At 34.9% G+C, this 22,583-nt stretch overlaps 2 protein-coding genes and 1 pseudogene across 7 annotated transcripts; 1 reads left to right on the plus strand and 2 right to left on the minus strand.

Moving 5' to 3' along the window:
* Positions 1 to 1,640: 1,640 nt before the first annotated feature.
* LOC132038912 (phosphatidylinositol N-acetylglucosaminyltransferase subunit C) lies at positions 1,641 to 13,859 on the plus strand. 6 transcript variants are annotated; one of them, XM_059429427.1, is made up of 4 exons: positions 1,641 to 1,774; positions 1,857 to 1,974; positions 9,721 to 9,905; positions 12,734 to 13,858. In XM_059429427.1, the coding sequence occupies exon 4, from the start codon at positions 12,754 to 12,756 to the stop codon at positions 13,672 to 13,674; it is 921 nt and encodes a 306-aa protein (XP_059285410.1). In that variant the 5' UTR covers positions 1,641 to 1,774; positions 1,857 to 1,974; positions 9,721 to 9,905; positions 12,734 to 12,753; the 3' UTR covers positions 13,675 to 13,858. The 6 variants fall into 6 exon arrangements, with proteins under 6 accessions (XP_059285410.1, XP_059285389.1, XP_059285425.1 ...); XM_059429406.1 differs by having other exon boundaries at positions 1,857 to 1,961; XM_059429414.1 differs by adding an exon at positions 12,160 to 12,217 and having other exon boundaries at positions 1,703 to 1,961; positions 12,734 to 13,859.
* LOC132047621 (uncharacterized) lies at positions 4,665 to 5,147 on the minus strand. The gene has a single exon (XM_059438640.1). The coding sequence runs from the start codon at positions 5,145 to 5,147 to the stop codon at positions 4,665 to 4,667; it is 483 nt and encodes a 160-aa protein (XP_059294623.1).
* A 5,325-nt stretch (positions 13,860 to 19,184) lies between the features above and the next one.
* On the minus strand, positions 19,185 to 22,340 carry LOC132038946 (zinc transporter 3-like; annotated as a pseudogene).
* Positions 22,341 to 22,583: the final 243 nt, after the last annotated feature.

Genomic DNA, 22,583 nt, shown 5'->3' on the forward strand with positions numbered 1-22,583 from the left:
ACAACAACAACAAGATTTTTAGGCTGTTGTGCAATATTTTCTCATACGATTTTGAGTTAGCTCAAAAAGAAATTTTGGGTCATGGATCATTTCAATTCATATATTGAAAAAACAAATCACTTATTAAATACCTATCCCAAAAACTTAGAGTGTGCATAGTGTGGATAAATTCGAACATCTTGGACTAATATTTTGGAATTTTTCGAATTTTGAATTGGATTTCGGATTTAATTTTTAAAATTTTCAGATTTTGGATTTGGAACTTCGATTTTTGGTTATCTGAAATCCGAATTTCTTATAACTTATATTTAGCCTATTCGACTATCCATCGGGTATTAGCACGTTATTGTATGTTCAATCTAATAAGTCAAGTATACTCCTACTCATTATATATCAAACCTGTATTCAAAAATATTACTAAGTTCAGTATATTTTGTTAATTTTAAAGATTACTTTTTTGTTTTCATTGTCAGAATATTCGATGTATGGCGTGATTTACTATGTTGGACTTGTCAATTCACAGGGCCAGTGCTTCTGTTGCATCTAGGTAATGATTCATTGTTTGTATGAATGCTTTATTTATATATGATTGTGATAACAATGAGGAACTATAAATTAAGGCAATTCGGTGTGAATATTTTATTTGGTTGTTCATTTTTGTAAGAAGAAGAGGAAGCAATTCACTTGTAGGTCGAATTGAAATTCGAATTATCCAAATCGAATCACTCGAAGCCAAACATTAAAAAATCTCATCCAATGCGAGCTAATCTGAATCAATTTCAAATTACATTTTACGAAATCCAAAAATCAAATTATAAAATTGATAATTCTCAAATGCAATCCAATCCAATCCGTATACAACCTTACCAAAAAGGGTCAATTAGTGGAAATTTATGAAAAAAAGTGATGGGAATATAGTGATTTTAGTATTTGAGTTATAGGTTTAGTTCGATTTTAATTTTGTGGTATACCACATTCCAACCATAATTAATTTAAATGTATGATTCTGAACCCTTAAACTAGCAATGGTCTTAAAACTCAATAGAACAGTTACTTAAGAAATTAGAATTTATTTTAAGAAAACAACTATCTTTTCTTTTGAGCTAATGGTATATCGGAAACAACTTTTCTATCTCATAAAGACAGGTGTAATGTCTACATGCATCTTGCCCTCCCCATAGCTCACTTGTTGTGAACCACACAGGGCATGTTAATATTGTTATTTAAAAAAGGAAAAAGGTGCAAATATACTTTCAACTTTGCGATTTAGAGCAAATATATCCCTTGTTTAAAAAGTGATGCATATATACCCCTGCCATTACACAAATGGTGCAAATATGTCTTTTTCGCTAACATATTTTTAAAACATTTAGCTTATTTTTTTATTAAGAAAATGTCACGCGACTTTAAAAAAATAAGTCCATCATGAGATAATTTTTTTGCTAGTGGGTTGTCTTATTCGTTTTAAAAAAGAAATCTGCTTGACTTTAAAAATAATAAGGCTATCCATTTTTGTAAACGAATTAGACCCGACTCATCAGCATTTTTGTAAACTAATCAGACCCGACTCATCAGGAAAAAAAATTATAAAATAAGTCTATTAAAAAAATAGGTAGACTTATTTTTAAATCAGGGTATACTTGCACTTTTCCCTTTCAGAAAACAGAAGAAAAAAAAAAGAAGAGAGAATATGATATAAGACGAAGGTGACAATTCCTCTTTTCTTCTCCACCAAAACGATTGCAGCAAAGCTAAAGAAAGAAGCATTTCAAAGGTTTTTTTTCGCTCTGTCCTTCTCTTTCTTTTTCTTCTTGTTTTCTAAACGGCAACCCCATTAAAATTTTAAATTCCCTTAGTTTTAGGGACCAAGATTGCACATAAATACAGGCTTAAATCCGACAAAGAAGATAACAGAATCAGCTGTCCGATATTGGGGGAGAGCGATTTTCATCCAATCTCAGGTTTTACTTGCTAGTAATTTCACTTTTCACCTATTGCTTTATTTTATTTTCTTGTTCCAAACAAAATGTTTGCTTTTTTACTCATATCTTGTAGCACTTCTTGGTGAAAAGATTATATTTTTCTATCTGGGTGTGGCTAAAATAGCTAAAAATGAATTGGGTTCTCTGTAAATGTTGATGGGGTTAGAATTATTGGTTGATATAAAAGGAATGTTGTATAGATTTTTAAGTATATTGTTCAAAACATTCTGGAATTTAGGAATTATGGGTTTTTAGCATATTTGGCTACCTATGTTGGACGATTCCATAATGTGAACCGAAGCAAATGTAGCTTATTAGCTATGGATTCAACCAAACCAGCATTTTTACATAGAGTATCGATATGTGAAAAATCACTAAGATTTTAACAAATATTATGTTCTGAAACCATAATTTCAATAGTCTAACAAGTTTAGTGTTAAGAATATAATAAATCTTTAAAGGTCGAATCCATCAAGTTTAAATTCTGCATCTGTTGAATGTGAACGAATGGACAGACTCTAAACATCTCTGTCCGTTATTTTTTTTCTTGGAGCTTCAAGTGATTTTTCTTCTGTTGAGCCAGTTGATGATGACGCAACATACAGTTGCTCCGCTGGTGACTTTTACAATTTGATCTGAGTCATTGTAGTAGCTTAATATTGGGAAGATAATCTATGACAGCAGGGGATTTGCCTTCTGGGTCGAGCTCGTTGCACGGTGCTTGTCTAGTACGGGTTATCTCTCCTACATGGTTTGCGGGCTATTGCACAGGAGCGGGGTTTACCCTGTGCGCACCCGAACGGTTCCCTTGTCATAAAAAAAATATTGGGAAGATACTATAAGGTCAAGGTTTAGATATATGCCACTCATAATTGTAATGATCAGTAGTGGTGACTCATCTTTTTTCCTTTTTATCAGTACGGTAATGGTGAGTTCGAAACCCCCTGCCTACAATAGGGGATTTGCCTTCTGGGTTGAGCTCGTCGCATGGGGCTTGCCTAGTGTGGGTTATCTCTTTTGTGTGGTTTGCGGGCTATTGCATAGGAGTGGGATTTACCCTGTGCACACCCAAAGGGTAGCGGCTGGGGGTTCCCTTGTCATAAAAAAAAAAAAAAAACTAAAAGACGTTCCTTGTCTTGTGAAGTCAAGTGTTGTTATTATGTTTTGAGTAAGGTTAGAAGTGACAATTAGCTATCTATTTGTTCAAGGGATGTTGTGGTTGGCAACCGTCTGTAGACATATTTGTGTGACGTGCTCTGAAGTAAATATGAATTACATCACAGGGAGTCAGTTTTGCAGTTTAATGTTTCATGGTACAATTTAGTTTACTAAAAAGAAAAAAGAATCTAATGTCTCATGCTATATCACCATAAGTGTCAAACTTCTGAATGTTCTTGGTCAGAGTCACTTGAAACTTTAGGGGAAACGGAAATTTGTCCAAAGGTTTTTTTTTTTTTTTTTTTTTTTTTGATTGGTAAAGGGTATTTTGTATTGATAAGCAGCAAAACTGCTGGCAAGAATTTACAGAGGAAAGCCTCTTTACAAGTTGGGAAATGAACTCAAAAAGTCAACCATGGCTTCTGCATCATTAGCTATTGCCATGTTGCACCAAAAAACAGTAAAGAAATGCATCTGTGCTTCAAACTAATTGCAGATTCCTTTCTGCTATGAAACGTTCTTGAGTTTCTTTCCTTCCAAATACACCACCAGATGGCGGCAGGCAGTGTGTTCCAAGTGCTTAGTTTGCCTTTTCCCAGTCCTTTCACATGCCAGCACTGCAGAAGCTCGAGTGTAGTCTTAGGCATTACCCAACTGACCCCCAAAATATTTAAGAGAAGATACCACATTTTTGAGGTGTAGGGGCAATTTAAGAAAAGGTTGATTGACACTCTCCCCTTCCTTCTCACACAATAGACATCTGCTGCGGATTGTAATCCCTCTTTTCTGAAGATTGTCATGAGTTAAAACTGCCCCGTGTGCCACCAGCCACAAAAAGCACTCGACCTTCAAAAGTGCCTTATTTCTCCAGATGATTCTCCAAGGCCAGTTAGGAATGTTGTTAGATGATCTCATCAAGTTCTGGTAACAGATTCTAACCTTGAATTCCCCTTTGCATCTCTTTTCCATATTAAAGTATCAGCTTTTGACTGGACCAGGCTTTGGCCATGTAGCTGAAGCAATAGGGAGGACACACTGTCAAACTCCCTGTCATTCATATTGCGTCTAAACGTGAGGTTCTAGCCATGCTCTGACCAGTAATCCGAGACAGTGGCATCGCGATGTTGTGCTAAGTTGAATAGTACTGGAAATTGCTCTTTTAATGGAGAGTGCCCGAGCCAAATATCCGACCAGAACTTTATCTTTCTACCATTTCCAACTTTGAGAGCGGAGTTTGAATAGAAAGAGTGCCAATGTACTCTGATGTGTCGCCATATACCAGACGTACCAGAAGAAGATGGTTGTTTGGTAGTCCGGGGATTAAGGAGACCGTATTTTGCACTAATAACATTCCTCCATAGTGCTTCTTCCTCTTGACTAAACCTCCAGAGCCACTTTTCCATTAAGCTGATGTTTTGATGTTTCAGATTTTTTATCCCGAGGCCCCCAACTTTCCTGTTTCCAACCTCCCATTTCACCACGAATTCTGTCCAGTCTTTTAGCTACATTGGCTGCTAAAGGAAACTAGGACATAGTGTAGGTGGGTAATGAGTCGAGCACGCTATTGATCAAAACAACTCTGCTTCCCAAGGAAAGATACTTCCTTTTCCAGCTAGACAATTTCTTTTCACAGCGTTCTACTATATCATTCCATATTGTTACAGCTTTTGCTTTGGATCCGAGGGGTAGGCCTAGATATTTAGCTAGAAAGACTCCAACTTTACAGCCCATGATGTCTGCAACTTCCTTGATGTTGGGTATTTCATTGAGCGGATAAATAACACTCTTTGCGAAGTTTATATGGAGACCGGACACTGCTTCGAAGAGTAAAAGAATCAGTTTTAGATGATAAATTTGCTCCCTTTCTGGTTCGCAAAAGATTAAAGAATCATCAGCATATAGAAGATGAGTGATTTCCAGCTCCCCCTGATTTCTGATACAGGGGTTAAAACCCTTAATCCACCTGTGTTGTCCAGCTGTTACAAGCATCTTGCTCAAGCCTTCCATAACCAAAGTGAATAAGAAGGGGGACAGAGGGTCGCCCTGTCTTAGGCCCTTTTGAGTGGCGAAGAAACCCTTAGGAGAGCCATTTATGATGATGGATAATTTTAGGAGAGCCATTTATGATGATGGATAATTTTACTGTTGAAATACAGTAGGATATCCATTTTATCCATTTTCCTCCAAAACCCATCAACTTCAGCATGTCTAAGAGGAAATCCCAATGCACATTCTCGGAAGCTTTCTCGATGTCTAGCTTACATGAGATTCCCGACTTCCCTTGCTTCACTCTGGAGTCTATACATTCATTCGCAATTCGCAATTAGGCAGCATCCACTATTTGTCTACCCCTTACGAACGCCATTTGAGAAGTCGACACTAGTTTATCCATCACAATTTTAAGCCTGTTAGCCAGAAGTTTAGACAGCACCTTGTAGAAACTACCAATTAGGCTTATTGGTCTAAAATCCTTCAATTCCTTTGCTCGTTCTTCTTGGGAATTAGAGCAATATAGGATGCGTTCAAACTTTTCTCAAATCTTTCTTGAGTGTGAAAAAAGTTGACTGCTGCAATGAGATCAGACTTTACAGTGTTCCAACATTTTTTGTAAAATTCCATAGTGAAACCATCCGGGCCCGGAGCCTTGTCCCCGTTACAGTCTGTAATAGTGTAATCACCCCCAAAATTTCTTCTTCATGAAAAGACCTTTGCAACCACTGATTCTCTTCTGCTGAAATGGATGGCTTGTATTCTTGAGCCCAGGAAGGTCTGCAGCTCTCTGACGAAGTGTACAGGGACTGGTAAAAACTCAAAATTTCATCGACAATGGCTTCCTCTTCTTCCAGCACTTGCGCATTCACTTCTAACTTGTCAATATGGTTGATTCTCTTGCGTGCATTTGCCATTTTGTGGAAGAATTTTGTGTTTTTATCCCCATGTTTGAGCCATAGACATCTTGATTTTTGTGTCCAAGAGATCTCTTCAAGTCTTGCTATTTCATCCAGCTCCATTGAGATCTCCGCTTTAAGAACCATCTCGCTCTCATTTAGGATCCTATTCTCAGCCTCCCTATCAGACCACTGCACTTTCCGTAAAAATTCAGCTTTTCTATGCTCTATTCTACCGAAAATATTCTGGTTCCACTCCTTCAACTGCGATTTGAGATGCTGAATTTTTTTTTGCAAAGATATTATCCGGGCTGCCTGGTATGACGCAGGAATTCCATCAATGTTCCACCAAATCCACAAAACCTTCATGTTCAAGCCACATATTTTCGAACTTGAAGTATGAAGGATTACTTGACCACTTTCCACATTGCAGCAAGAGGGGAAAGTGATCTGAAGTAATTCTTGGCATCACAGATTGTTTCACGTTCCTGAAATTGTCATCCCACTCTGCGGAGTATAAGAACCTATCAATTCTAGACGCCGTGGAGCTATTAATTCCCCTGGTCCACGTATACTTACCACCATTGAGAGGGGGGTCAACTAGCTCAAGCTTTTCTATAAAATCTGAAAAGTCTTCCATTGCTCTTGTGTATCTATTGGAATGTTTCCTCTCCTTTGCGAATCTGGTGACATTAAAGTCACCACGGATCACCCAAAGCTCTGTGGATAAACCCTTGACTGCAGATAGTTCTTTATCCAAAAAAAATAAAAAAAATTAGACCTATCGGCGTCATTTGTTGGTGCATAAACTCCGGAAAGAACCCATTCAAAACCAGTCAGCAGATTTTTGAAATGGACTGAGATGGAATGGAGACCCTTTAGAATCTCAGTGCCCAACCATGTTTCTTTGTCCCATATTATTGCTATACCCCCCCCCCCCCTCCAGTACCTTCGGCCTCAAGTGCCAGATAATCAGCTCTCCGGCCCGGACCTAACTGACGAGCAAATTCTAATGGAAAGTTCTCCAACTTGGTTTCTTGGAGACAATAAAAATCAGCCTTCCACAACCTGAACACTGAATTTAATAAACTTCTCTTTTCTGGACCAAATTGATGTCTTTGCCATCTACATTTTTGAGCTTATTGCGCTAGACTGTACACTGAAAGTTTATTTGATTGACTTGCTTAACATTTTAGTTTCATGCTGTTGATCAATAGTTACATAGTTCTCTAAAATGATATGGATAAGATTATGACGTATGTGAGTGATGCATCAACGAAAGATTGTGACTGATGTCAGTGGCTGTTCTTTAAATATTTCGTCAGTCATGCTGGACTCTCTTGGTGATCTTCTCTCTTTGAAATAATGTTCACAGTCTTCTTGATGACTGATAGACCATGAGGTCTCTCGAAACACGTTCTTGTTACAACTTGCTGAATTTCTTCTATCCTTCTATCTTGAACCAATATAACTTCTTCAGCAATGACCAAGAATACTAAGCAAGAACACATGATAATTGATGAAGGCAGAAACTATAGAGACAAGTGGAATTTGTTGAAAAATTATCTGTGCACAGACCAACAACAACAACAACAACATACCCAGTGAAATCCCACAGTGTGGGGTCTGGGGAGGGTAAAATGTACGCAGACCTTACCCCCATCTCGGAAGATAGAGAGGCTGTTTCCGAAAGACCCTCGGCTCAAGAGAAAACATGATGAGAAAAGGTCAAATAAGCTCAAACAGTTCAAAGCAATACGAAAATGAAACTAACGAAAGCGAAAAAGCCATGATAAAGCAGTCTGAGAAAAAGGAAATAGTAGCTACCACAAATAAATAAGATAATTGTGGTACAAGGAACAACATATAGTTGCACGAGTCAAAGGACAAGAAAATGAAGATCAAAACTGTGACTACTAGTACGATGGGATACGTGGGACTACCTACTAGCCTTCTACCCTAATCCGCGTCCTCCATAGCCTTTTATCTAAGGTCATGTCCTCGGTAAGCTGGAACTGCACCATGTCCTGTCTAAGCACCTCTCCCCAATACTTCTTCGGCCTACCTCTACCTCTTCTGAAACCGTCCATAGCCAACCTCTCACACCTCCGCACTGGGGCATCTGTGTCTCTCCTCTTCACATGCCCAAACCATCTCAGCCGCGCTTCCCGCATCTTGTCCTCCACTGATGCCACTCCCACCTTATCTCGGATATCTTCATTCCTAATCCTATCTCGCCTGGTGTGCCCACACATCCATCGCAACATTCTCATTCTCATTCTCATTTTATCTGTGCACAGACCATTGTGGCCAAATATTTTCAGAAAGACTGTTATAGATCAGATTTACACTGCAGAAGTGTCATTGTCCTTTGAAACATAAAAGGTTAACCTTAAAATCAAGACAAGTATGGTAACTCTGTAAATGTCATATATTTAGCTCTCTCACCGTAAAATATTTTGATATCTTCTCATCATCCTGAATTTTTCAACCAACTCTCTCTGATGATTAGTTCACTGGACTAGTAAGAGTGGAGGTTTGTCTTATTTCCTATTTGTGTGATTTGTCTACCTTTTTTTCTGGTTGATAACATTGTCGACGTGTGCCTAACTCACACATCATATGTTGTGCTCTTACCACTAGACCAAAGCCCTAGGGGCTACTATATGAATCATCTTTGTCAATCCCGCTCTCTATTGAGGCGACCATATCATTCCAATACATTCAAGATAGACGGTAGAAGAAAAATTTAAAGTAAACCATCTGCCCTCTCTCTCCTGTGTTGAGCATTTTGTAGTAGTTATTTGAGCTTATGCAGTTCTTTTTTCTTCTTCTTGTGGTTTCCTTACCAATAGCAGTGATTGATGGATCATGGTACAATCTATAATAGTATAGGATATGACTACAGTTTACTGATATTCAGTGACATCGTCATTGCATATTTCTAAAATATAGTGATGATCTTTCAAACATTATCGTTAAGTGGAAATTTTTTGATACCATCTAATTGATTTTTCTTGAAATAGACACTTTTGCTCTCTTCAGATTTCAAACTTGAAAAAAGGTGGGTTGGCATAATGCTTTGGCGGGCAGCCAAAAAAATGCTGGGCACTAGGGCTATGGTGGTGGCCTGGTAGGGGGCATTGGCATTGGCTAGAGGGGATCATTTTGAGGTTAAATGGTGCTACAGAAATCTTTAACTCCATTTGATCCTTATGAATTGATACAAAACAAAAAAAAGAAAAAAAGCTCATTTGAATATAAGGCGGTCATATTATACACTTCGAGGGAGACTTAAAGGCTTTACTCTAGTTCAAAAGCTGAAGATATAAGGAGTACATTCACTAATTAAGAGGGGTTAAGTGATGTAAAATGGAACAGGATGGCATACAATATATTATTCTATCAGACTCTATAAAGATAAATATTGCAAAATAAAGAGTTTTTGTAGCTAGGAATCTTCTTTTTATATCTTAAATGCAATGTGAAATTTACTTTCTGCAATGTGTCTATCTAGCTTAAAGCTACTAAATAGACAACTCTATCCAGTTACTTAAATTGTTATGTTCTTTATCCCTAACATAAAGCGATTTGCTAATGTTGATTAAAATATTACATAGCTCCACACTCTTAAGCAAAATTGCATCATTTCTAACTTTTTTCATTTCTAACTTGTCTTTTCTACTATATAGAAGCGTCGGTTTGGATGCGGATCGACATGCTTGCTTGATAGGGCATTTTGGACTTTCAACCACATAAGCAACGTGGCTTTTAGCTGAACATCCAGCACTCTCTTTCTTCCTTTCATGTCTTCCTCCCAATTCCATCAGCTGCTACGTTGAAGTTTCTAGATCACCATCTCTACTTAGCTTTCAAGGTACCTCACTGAATCATCCTTTCCCTTTTTTGCTTAATTTCTTTCTAAGTTCTTAGATCTTGATATTCAACTGTCATCTTTTCCCTTCATTTTAATTTCTCTGATCGTTGGTCTTCTAGTGGAGTGTTGAACAGTTGAGGTGAGTATCTTCTCTTTTCTATTTTAATTTCATTTATTTTTCATCCGACTATTTTATTCACCTTTGGCGTGGTCAGTTCATCAGAGGCTTCAATTTTTCTCTTCTACCCTGCTTTTTGACTTCTTCATTGCTCTAATCAGAGCCATAATTGAATACAATTAAATACAGATAAAGATAAATTTAATAGTTCTAGATATAATAAAGTTTTGAATACAATGGGTGGTGTATATTCATTATAAACTCAATTATCGATCAGTATAATGATTTAAAAATTAATACTTTTATATCACCCCATAAGATCTTGATTCTTGGAGTAATTGTTACATTTAAAAAGAATGAGATGCTGAAAACTTAATATAGAATTCAATTGACAATTATCGAAGGAATTATAGTTTGTAATTTGTGACGTCAAAATGGTTGTAGTTTAAAATATGGGTTTGAAGCTTTGCATCTGCTAACCTTCTTTATCTTCTAAATACATGAGCATTTACACATAAGTCAAGAAGTGATGATGTAGATAAGTATTAACTCAACTTTGCGCAGTATTTGATACTAGATACTGATGCTAATCAATGATTTTGAATGTTATATGTTCTCTCCACGAAAACCTCAGTCAGAGATACTGATAAATTGGACAATGATTATGCCGGAAGATTTTATTTGACTTGAATGCCCGGGTCTTTTACAAGCTCTGAAACCTTTCTTTCATAGTTTCGTTTTGTTCAAAATTGTGATTAGATGGGTTCAGTTTTTATGTAGTACAGAAAGCCAAACCATTTAGTGCATATTTTCATGAATCAACTGCAATTGCTCACTGGCAATTTGTATGTTATTGACCAGGTGAATATATTGTTTACATCATCAGGTAAAATTGATTAATGGTTTGATAATTGTTTAAATTGAGGTCGTTTATCTTTTTGTTCCTATCTACATGATTTGATGTTCGGCCATACCATGAACATTAGGCTTATCTTCATGGTATCCTCTTCTTATATTCCTTCCACCGACAGTGAGTGATTTGAGTTACAGAGCTTTGATTTTTTATTTAATCTAGGTATGTATAATTATCATTAAATATAATGGAGAAAAGGTTCTATAAACAAAAAGAGACCATATATTCATCAAAGAAAAAAAGATCATATGGTTTTGTGTTAGAAATATTGATACAATCAGTAACGAATCCTGCATTAGAGATATTACACGATAAGATAGATTTAAATTATGCTACAGGAAAAATTGACCATCCTTTTACAGTTGATGTCTTTGTTGTGTAATAGTGCAGAAGTAGCATTAGTAATGGAGAAAGTGGTTGAAAATTTGTATCAAAGTTTCTATTCTTTGTTTTAATTGATAAGTTCAGACTCTTACAATGATTGTGATTTTGTGGGAATATGTATTTCATTAAGATCGACTTGCTAATATCTGCTATTTCTATTTGCAAGGCAGAAAAGGCATGTATTCCGTGTCGATACACTACTTATGACATGCTCAGCTTACTTGATTACTGGAAACTTCATATCATTGATATTTGATGTGTAATGCTGTAAAGGATATATTCCAAACTTACATTTACAAAATAAAGTTTCATCATGATATGGCACTTCGATTCATTCAAAGGTCTACGTGTGTCCTGTTTGTGTCTCTGTGTAAGAACCAAAGCGAGCGAAACATCTCTGATTAATTAATTGTTAGTAGTTTTAGTTGGCAATATAGTTTAGCTTGACTGCTTGGGGTTATGCATACGAAAGCCAAAAACAGGATGATTACCTATATAAATTGACCTCTTAAGTTACTAAGTTAAATAGTACTAATTTTCCTTCAAAACTTAAATTTTGTTAATTGAACTTCTGCTATAACATGCTCTATAGTCTAGAGAGTTGGATGACATTACTGGGGTTGTCTTTTAAAAAGGGCTTTTTGGCCTAGCTCTCGCATGTCAGAGAAGTGTCCTATTATTTATCTAGATGCTAGCCTATATTGAGGACTCAGAGTTGGTTGCAGCTGCTGCACTTTCAGCAGTAAAGAGGCTGTGTACTTGTTGCTTTCGACGGAGTAATTGAAGCTTTGCTAACTATAATTTGGCAGTTCCTAATTTAAAGTTGAATACTTATGCAGGTTTGGTTTTAGTATCTTCGAACTTAGGCATTTGGAGCTGCATTTGATAGGAGTTGATGTATGCTCACTGTTTCTATTAGCTATATATATATATACACACACACACACACACTAAATTGCTGGATGAGAAGTACATTTGTTTTTCTTGAATCCTCTTTTCTTTTCCAAAGAACAATAACCTGATCCGTTTTAGATCATTTGAAGATGCTACATAAGTGTGCCGGTAAATTCATGTTGTATGGATATATTCGTTGATGTGATTTGGAGTATGAGCAAAGTTCGACATGCTAATTGCACAGGGCGTGAAATTCATTTTTGAATCTGTATAATAATTTGATTTTTTTTGGGATGTGATTAATGTAGCTTTCTCTATTTGTTATTTATCAAGCTTGAATTATACATCATTTATGTGGTTGTGAGGTTGTAAGAAAAAATCATAAATATCAAAGTATTGCTTCTATTCAAATTGTAGGGCCCGTGCGCAGCACGGGTATCACTCATCTAGTATAAACTATAAGAGAGTGACTGGTGATTTAGGATACTTAAGTGCTGATTGTCATTTAATTGTTCACAGATGCCTTGGAGTAAAGTTGTATGATACAAATGGAAACTAGCATCAGTGGGAGCTCTTCTCCAACCCATCCTAAATGGAGAAAAGTTGTCTATGGTGGGATGCAACCTGGCTTTGGTGACAATCACACAGATGAAACCTTCCTGGAGGAAATGATCATGAATGCTAATGTTGTCAAAAGAGACTTATTGAAGGTGGTCCTCGACGCAGTTTCTATCTCACAATATCTTTGCATTGTTGCCCTTGTGGTTTTGGTTTGGACCTACACCCTCACAAATACCTTGACGGAAAAGTATCTTTTGCTATTGAATGTTAGCCTACTTGGATCGGGTTTCTTTATTCTGCTCTTAACTGCGGACATGATACCCTTCCATCTCCTCCTCAATTACCTCCTAAAGAATACCTTCTTCATAACTGCCTTATACATGTTGTCTCCTATCTACCACACACTTACTAGGTCCATAAGCTCGAATTCTATATGGGCACTAACAGCTTCCCTTCTCATACTCCATCTATTCCTGCACAATTACTCAGGGTCCACCGTAAAGGCTCCTGGAGCTTTAGATAATCCAACCCTGACAAGCAATATCTCTCTGAATGCTTCGATCGTGGCTTCACTTCTGATTTCTTCTCGACTTCCATCGAGGCTTCATGTCTTTGCTATCGTGCTTTTCTCCTTGCAAGTTTTCCTCTTCGCTCCTTTAGTCACATATTGTGTCAAGAAGCGTTCTTTTAAGTTGCATATTTGTTTTTCCCTCCAGTTACTGGTTCTGACACTAATCTTCACTTACCAGTTGCATAAGCTGCTTTTCATTTTGCTTTTGGGCATCTTTGTCTTTGTTAATTTGGTTTGTCCTTACTGGCTGATAAGGATTCAAGAGTACAAGTTTGAGATTAATGGCCCCTGGGATGAAGCCAAGCTATGTTTTAACATTACAGAATGAGCAAGTTATTTCTTAGGCATCTCCTTTGTATTTTAATCATAGAAGTTATCAGTTAATTAAGCCTTTTGTCTCTTTTATATTGTTGATTTAACTAGTCATGTAGGTATGCTAATTATTTGTTCGATAGATTTGTGGATGGATGAATGTGATTCGTTGAATCAAATCTTTGAATTACAATCAATTTTGACCACTCTTTGTATTCTTATTACCCTGCTAAAGCACTATTGATTGCTTTCTGCTAGCTCATGTCAATTTTTTTCCTTTTCATTGATAGATTCTTGGAAGAGTTGTCTTACGAGAACCAATGAAGAATCGTACAAATATGTCATTTCACCAAAATGCTCATCTAACATAAGTTTTGTTTCAGTATTTGCAAATACTAATTAGGACACGTTTGGCCATGAGAATTATTTACCCTTTTCCGAACTAATTTTTCGCTTTATTTCAAAATTATTGTTTGATTATAAGGACCCGTTTGGCCATAAGAATTATTCACTTTTTTCCGGATTTTTTTTTCTTTCAAAAATTAGTGTCTGAACATGAAAATTACAAATACAACTTGAAAAAATAAGTTGTATTTCATTAGTGTTTGAAGTTGTATTTGAAATTTGAAAAATAAGTTGTTTTTCATTTTTTTCACAATCAAAATCTTGTTGACAAAATACATTTCAACAAAATATACTATTTGCAAAAACTGTGGCAAAAAACAACTCCAACTCAAACTCCAAAATTTCAAAAAAAGTGAAAAAGTTTTTGGTTTCTATGGCCAAACGCCTACTAAAGATTTTCAAATCCAACTTGGAGTTGAATTCTAAGGACCCGTTTGGCCATGAGAATTATTCACTTTTTTTCGAAACATTTTTTCACTTTTTTCACTTTATGGTGTTTGGCCATAAAAATTCCAAATACAACTTCACATTTTTTCACTTCAAGTTCTATTTGGAATTTAGAAAACAACTAAACCTTGTTTTTCGCTTTTTCCTTTTTCTGTTTTAGACCTTTACTTTTGTTTTTTATTTTTAATTTTTATCCCAAAAGTTTTTATGTTACTCAATTTTTATCCTAAAAGTTCATACAACTTTTTTCACTGGCAAGAGGCAACTTATGTTGCTCTCCACTCCAATAACATTGAACATCATGTGTTAAAAAGCCTCTAAAAGAAAAGAAGCAGATGGGAATTTTGCAGCAAAATCATATTTAGAGATGTTATATATTTTGTGTACACCGGTAAAGCGCCTCCCGGCTGACCTTTTGATGAAAAAAACCATCAGTTTTGACTTTTGAGCACTCCATAAGCTAACCTCAAGTATGATTGCTGTATTTCTCGCACTGGTTATGTTTATTAATTGCTTTGCATGATTTTGCTAGTTTTTAGAAATTGGGGGGCATAAATCATATTTCATGTTTTTAAGGAAAAGTAAATTTCAACAACCAAATATTATTTGCAAAAACTATGGCCAAACACAATTTCAACTTCAAAAATTCCAAAAAAATGATTATTTTTTTTCCTATGGCCAAACGCCTACTAAATTTGGAGAAGTGCTCCAAACCTGTTTTTCAACTCCATCTTCATAAATTCCAAACCTATTAAGCTATTCTCTTATTAAATAGTATAATCAAACGCAACTCCATCTTTCACTTCAATTTCATGGATTTCAAATAAAGTGAAAAATATTTGAAATTATGGCCAAACACCTACTAAATTTCGATATTATTTCGACCATGAGTGTATACTTCATTTTTTGCATCATTTTCTACGACAGTGTTTGAGTGAACAATTACTTTTAGTAGTCTTGAAAACATCATTACATTTCTTTCGTTACAAAAGCACATCATCAAGTCGCTTTAATCCGATTTACCGTTGAGGATTACCGGACGATTCATTACTGGACAGGATCCTTATATCTAAATTTTAGTTAAGTTCAAATAATAAAATGATGCTGATTTTACTTTTGCGAAACATGTGAAAGAAATTGAGAATAATGCAGTAATGTGTAATTTCTTTCTATCCTATCACTCAAATCACCTTACTTATCAAGTAAATATCTTACACCCATGGAATTTTGTTCAATTGTCTGTTGTATTCTTTTATTGTGGAGCGTACAAGATTTGACACAACTATATCAGATTAAATGTAAACACTATCATTGGATCCCCTTTTTTCTTATTTTTCCCATTTCATATTTATCCTTTTGTTGACTCTAATTAAAGTTAAGTTGCTTTACATCTCTATAATCCTGGTGAACTGTATCTGTGTTGTCCTTTTTACACTTCCACAAACTAAAGATTCAAGGACCAGATAATTTGTCCTTATTCTCTATTTGGCCTTACATTTCCTTCAAAATAGGCTGGTAGTTCTTGCAATTATTATTTCGATAGAGAATAGTTAATTATATTATAGCGGCTCAAGATTACCAAATATCAACCTTATTATGAACTTAGGATATAAATCCTCTTTCCAATTTCTTAATGCACTTTGTTCTTTCTTAATATTTCACATTTATAAACAAATACTTTGAGACAAGTAACACCCCTCTTGTTGAAGGAAAAAAAAGGGCCATATTTATGAAATTGCAAACGTCTCTCTTGACGAGCGGGTTTAACTCAACAGTAACAAAACAAGCATTCTATTGCCGAAGGTTATTGTAGGATACGCTAAATTAGAAGTTTCAGAGTTCAATTATGAATAAAGACCTTTTTTAGTAGAGAAACTTTACCCCCTTAGTGCATGGACTTAAAGATTGTGAATCTAAGTTAGTCGGGCCAGTAAACTTCAATGTCAGATAATTGAATAAAATAAAAAATCCCATTTGTTTAAAAGATAACAGGATGATTTGAGCTCCTTGTTACATATAATTTGTACGTGTACAAGTCTTTGATTCTTAGAATAAAGAGTTTATCTCCTTGTGATTGTTCTATATGTATTTGGTAAAGAGAATATTCCTCTTTCAACCATTAAAGAATGGGAAAAATACAATTGGTAAATGACAATACAATGAAAAAAGGGTTGGTAGCTATAGCTAGCGTATTAGCTCAAGCAAAGGAGTTTCCATGTAAAAACTTAAAAATCTTTAAAGAATAATAGACAACTTGATCACAAACTCTAATTGGATGAACTTTTGGGATAGTATAATTCTTTGAAATAGCCCATACACAGTGGTCTATTATTTAGTGATAAGTTTGGTGTCATACTATGCATGAGAATGATTTTTTTTTTTTTTTGGTACATTGAAAATACTATAAAGTTCTAAGATCGATCATAAGCTACACTACTTAAATCTGCTAGGAGCAAAGACTCCATTTCCTTAGAGTGCATTCTCCCATATATAAAAATCTTCTTCCTGTCTCTGACCATCTTCATTTGCCAAAAAGTACACATTTTAATTGTGTTAATGCCCTACCTAATAACTCTTTCTCAAACAATTTCACTTACAGAACTTTATACTAAGAACAGAAGAAAGTTCCTAGTCAATTTTATTTATGTGAAGGAAATTATCTTGACAAGAAGTGATGAAATAAGTTTCCAGCTTTTGATGGTGCAAGAAAGAAACTTTAATTTGTTTTAATCTCTTAAATAAATTATTTTTAAAGTGAAAAATGAAAGTGCAAGAGAGGGGGGGGGGGGGGGGTTAATTGTAACTTTTTTTATCGGACACCGACTACTTGAGAACACTAATGACTATAAAGTAATGCAAAGAATAAAAGTCACGTAATATAAATGAAACAAATATTTTATATTGGTTCAGATTCAATGTGAATCCTAGTCCAGTCCCTTTGTAAATGGTTTGGTACAAAGGTTGGTTTGTATGGAGCTCCTACGTCTACACTCAAACACTCTTAATCTTTTTGATACAATGCCTCACAAACTATACTATATCTCTCCTTTTTTTTTTTTTTTTTTTTGTTTACACTATGTCACTCAAGAATACAATGTTTGTGAAAAGTAAACCAGAGAGCTTGAGAGTATGAGACGAATGTATATTTTTTGTTCCTCTCTAGAGTCTTGAATATATAGTCTTCAAGTGACTAGCCGTTAGACTCTTTTCCAGCAGAGATGTCAACCCAAGAGATTTGATCCTTGTAAATTAGAATGTTGAGGATCCTAATTTCCAAGAATAAAGCAAGAGCTCATTAATGTTTGTAACGTTTCTTTCCTTTTGTGTCATCACCCTTATTTAGTAGATACTTGTTTCCTTGTACATTCTTGATGCATAATCAATGCTGTACAACTGCTTTCCTTATGCGCCATTTGCCTTGTTTGAATGGTACTTGTTTCCTTGTATATGTCGATTTGATTTAATACTTGAATTTTCACAATTGTGCTGATTTGATTGCTTGAGTAAACTTTGATCCTTGTTCCAAAAATAAGCAAGAGCTTATTTTCTTCGTGCCTGGTAGTCCTTTCCTTATGGAGCCGACTTGAGCTTGTACTCCTTTGCAGCCGACTGAACCCTTTTTGTCTATTGGGCTTTTCTGTCAACTGGGCTTGATTGAGCCGTTGAGTATGGTACCTACACAATAATTTGTCATCATTAAAATCATAACACTAACAAAAAAGAAAGTTTTTTTTAATCTCAAGAGACACTCCTTTTTGAGATGCCTCTTTAGTTTTCCAATATAAAGGACACTCCCTTTGAAATATATCATTACTTGGATTCTGAAAGAAATAAAAGGAAGGATTAAATTGAGAAAGAAGAATAAACTCCTCAAAATTGTCTGTTGGTCAAAAAAAGAAAAAGAAAAAGAAATATTCACCGGCAATATTGAAATGTGTAAGCCAAAAGGGAAGACTATTTCCAATTTCGACCAAAGAACATATTCAGAAGAAATCCAAACAATTGTTTTCATCTGAAAATCGAGATTAACTAGTTTCATTATTTTCATTTTCTTGCTTAATTAACCACCAAAATGGTGATAATTTCGTCTTATTTTTGCCTAATAGTATCACGGACTAGGCTAATTAACTACGAGTATATGGTACTTCCTCCATTCCATAATAAGTGACTTTTTAGGCTTTTCATTGTGTTTTAAAATAAGTGGTGTTTTACGATTTCAAGAAGAAATTGATCTTCTTTTTCCAAAATGACCCTTATTTACATAATCAAGAATCATTAAATTTTTCTTTTTTCTAGGCATTTAATTAGGGGTAAGTTAGTAAAAACACTTATAATTTTTTAGGAGTGAGCACTTTCTTAAGAGGTGTGTGTAAGCTTAAAAAGTCACTTATTATGGAATGGACGGATTAATAATTTCTCTAAGAAGCACCCATTTTTTCTACACATCAAATCAAACATCGGAATTGACTACCTGTCCATTTTATAATTTCATTGGCTTTTTTCACATCGTTAACAGGAGAGCAACTTGAGTTTTGATGCAGTCTTTTATCACATCGATGCCCACTACTATAGTAAAAATAAGAATATGCTTGCAAATTGACAGATGCTAAAGTGCAAAAAGCCCAAAATTTTACATTTTTTTTTTTACTACAATCATGGAGTCATATCACAAAGGGATGACATAAGTTGATACTATAATAAAATAATATAAGGTCCAATTCTTGTGAAGCTAAAAACTATATACATAATTTATCTAGAAAATTATGTCCCACCCCATTTTGCCAATAATGACATACAACAAGCTCCCATAACAAGGGATACATTGGCAATTATTTGGAGTTTGAAACTACTCTGTAATTTAGGGTCCATAAAATCAGTTGCAAGAAGATCCACAAGTGCCATGTAAATTAAAATCCCAGCTGATGCTGAATTAAGAACTCCTTGTACAATTAAAGCTGCTGAACTTTGCTCATTGTAACCTTTTGATATCATCATTCCAATAGCTATTCCAGTTGGAGTAGTAAGAGTGAAGAACAATACCATAATTGTGATTGTTCTTGCCTTGTACTTGGCCTACGCATGCATATATATCATGTATCATAACTTGCACTATATATGCTTTCTTTCAATAATAATACGATGATGACGATAATAAAACTGATAATTAATTAGATAGTTAGCATTTTCAGAGGCGTATTCAGAATATTAAATTAATGGATGCAGAGTGTCACTACTTCCGCTATTTTTTTTGTAAAATTGTTGGTCCGACCTCAGTATCCATGTATATTTTTTAGAATTGTTTGTTACGAATATATAGTTCAAGCCGAAAGTAATGAGTGTGATCCACCTACTGCATAAACTTTGCACCTGTCTGTGCCTTGCCTAGTGGTGATCATTTCATATATCTAGTTTGTATCTTCAAGTGTTTATATTCTAAAGAAGTATAATTGTTTGTTTCACTTAAATCTATCATAAATGTTATCGGTTCATTATTACAACATAGACAACGATAAATTGGAGAGTATGCCAATGTAATTTTCTATTTTATATATCATGAAGGAAAAATCTAAAACAGGTTCTTCCGCAGGCAAGTGACACTTCAAAGTGACAAATAATATACTAGCATTTGCTCATTAAAAATAGAGAAAGAATTCACTAAGTTTACCTGGGAAATGCAGCCACCAAGTCCCATGCCTTCAAAAAATTGATGAAAACTCAAAGCTATTATAAGAGGTTTGATTGTTTTGGGATTTTCTGTCGTTCCAAGGGAAATGCCAATAATCACAGAATGAACCAAAATTCCAAACTCCAAAACCTGCAAATTTTGAAGAATTGTTTTAGAATATTCGTAAACCTATTGAATTCACTAAGCCAAATAGTTAGTTCACCTGAAAAACAAAGACACACCTTCTTGTCTTTTAAAAAGGTGGCGTGCAATTTTTTGTTTTTCGAGAAGCCATTTACATAGTTTAATTTCTTTGGTTAGAGAATTATTTGTGGTAAATATGTCTGGAAGTGATTTTAATTACTAAGTTCTAACTTTCCTAATTATAATTCTTTATAAATAACAATTCTCTTTGAATTAAATTGAAGGTTTCGCAACATAAAACTAGTTACTATACGATGGATCATTTTTTTTTTAAATAGGGGTTCCTACATATATGTGATTAGGATAAATTTGTAAGGATGTTTACGTAATTAACCTTAAATCTGTTGAATCGAAACAAATGGAGCTGAATTATTATCTCGATGATATTGATTGATCCATGGACAAAAATTACAGAATAATTGACAACACAAAAGGTTTAGGCATAATACATAAAGACAAATATACCGACACAAGAATATACGCAACTTATATTCCATGATTCTTGTGCTTTCTAAATCTCTCAAAGTTTTTTTCCTTTTAGGATGAACACCAAAAGAAAAGAAACAAATTAAGACAAAGAAGATTGAGGAAAATCAGATCAAGTAAGAGTTAAGGAAAACTTTAAATTTTTCTTTGTTTTTTCTTCTCATTCGTGTAGTTACAAGAAAAATTATCAGTTGGCTTGTGAATCCAAACATCATACTGTCAGATATTAGTAGTGTAGTGTCTCCTTCCCCTCTCGCCCTTTTCAATAGAGAATAGAATAAAATTATCAGTAGCTGTTCAAAAGTATTTATTTTAGGAGGATATAATACGGGTGCAGTAATATTTTTAGAGAGTCCGTGCAACATTCAGCGTAAGACACAGTTCCTCCAAATGTAATCTATTTTTGGAGGATCTGACCTAGGCCAGAGCCAATAAGGGCCGAGGAGGTTCAATCTTCGGCGAAATATGACACTGTATATACAAGATGAATTTTTTTTTTTATATATACATAGTAGATATTGAACTCCCTTGATTTCTTTATTTGTCTATTTTTTTTAATATTTTTGAACCCTCTTATTTAAAATCTTGGCTCCGCCACTGGATCTGAAAGATATGAAACATAACTTTTAGAAAGTCTGAGCTACATAATCGTCAATATACATGAACTTTATTGTTTATATTATCCGTTCAGTCAAAAAATATTACCTGTGATATTAACCTATGCCGAATAAGACTTGAAGAATTGGATCTTTCTAACAAAATTTGAGGACTATGACCATGCTCATGTCCTTGTCCATGCCCATGTGTATGGATACCTTCATTTTCTTCAATATTCACTGGCTGAGCTTTTCTCAGCTCAGCTCTTCTATGATAACCAGTTGCAAAAGACTCAATCATCAGAGTAAAAATAGCAGACATCATTGAAACAAATCCAGCAAATGGAAAACTCCCCCATAATTTCTTACTAAGGCAAGGGTTAGTCAAGCTCTCAAATGCATCTGGAAGAATGTGGATGAATCCAGTGGCTAGGATCACGCCCGCGGCGAAAGCCTTTAATCAAGAAATTAAAGGATGAATAATCATTTTGTTGCAAGGATTTGAAGCTTTTTAAGATAATTGGGATGATAACTCCAAGTGCACTTGCACAAAGGATTGAAGATATGGCTACTAGTTTGTAGGATAAGGCTTTATGTTTGGTTTGATAATTGTTTTTGTTGTCTTGGGGTTCACATGTACAATTTGCAAAGATTAGGGTTGATTGGAGAAGGATTGAGATGTATATGAGGGTTGAGATTTTGAGGAGAAAAAGTTGAGTACTCATTGTTTAGTTTGTTGTAGGGAGAAGAATAAGAAGTTAAGCTTATATATATGGAGCTTGGACAAGTTGCAATGAAGATGTGATAGATGTATATTGGAATTTTTTGTGAATAATTTCTAAGTATCTAATACCAATTTGAAAGGCATTTACATACCTCAAAATAGTAATTTGCCACAAGTGAAGCATTTAACCATAGATATTTAGAAGAAATCTTACAGAGAAGATGGGAGGAAGGGTTGATCATTAATTTAGTAATCTCAACATTATTGAAGTAAACTTAATGACAATTTTAATTAACACTGATGATCTCAGCTATTTCACTAAACTCCCCATGTACAGAGATAGGTCGTAATTAATATTCATATTTATAGAAGTACAAAGCCTGTTTTGACTGAAAGAA

This window comes from Lycium ferocissimum, chromosome 2, assembly GCF_029784015.1.
Source record: "Lycium ferocissimum isolate CSIRO_LF1 chromosome 2, AGI_CSIRO_Lferr_CH_V1, whole genome shotgun sequence".
NCBI classification, from domain to species: domain Eukaryota; kingdom Viridiplantae; phylum Streptophyta; class Magnoliopsida; order Solanales; family Solanaceae; genus Lycium; species Lycium ferocissimum.

What these genes read in the sequence shown, in the direction of transcription:
- LOC132047621 (XM_059438640.1), bottom strand. Translation starts at nt 5,147, where the DNA reads ATGGAAGGCTTGAGCAAGATGCTTGTAACAGCTGGACAACACAGGTGG.
- LOC132038912 (XM_059429442.1), top strand. Translation starts at nt 12,754, where the DNA reads ATGATACAAATGGAAACTAGCATCAGTGGGAGCTCTTCTCCAACCCAT.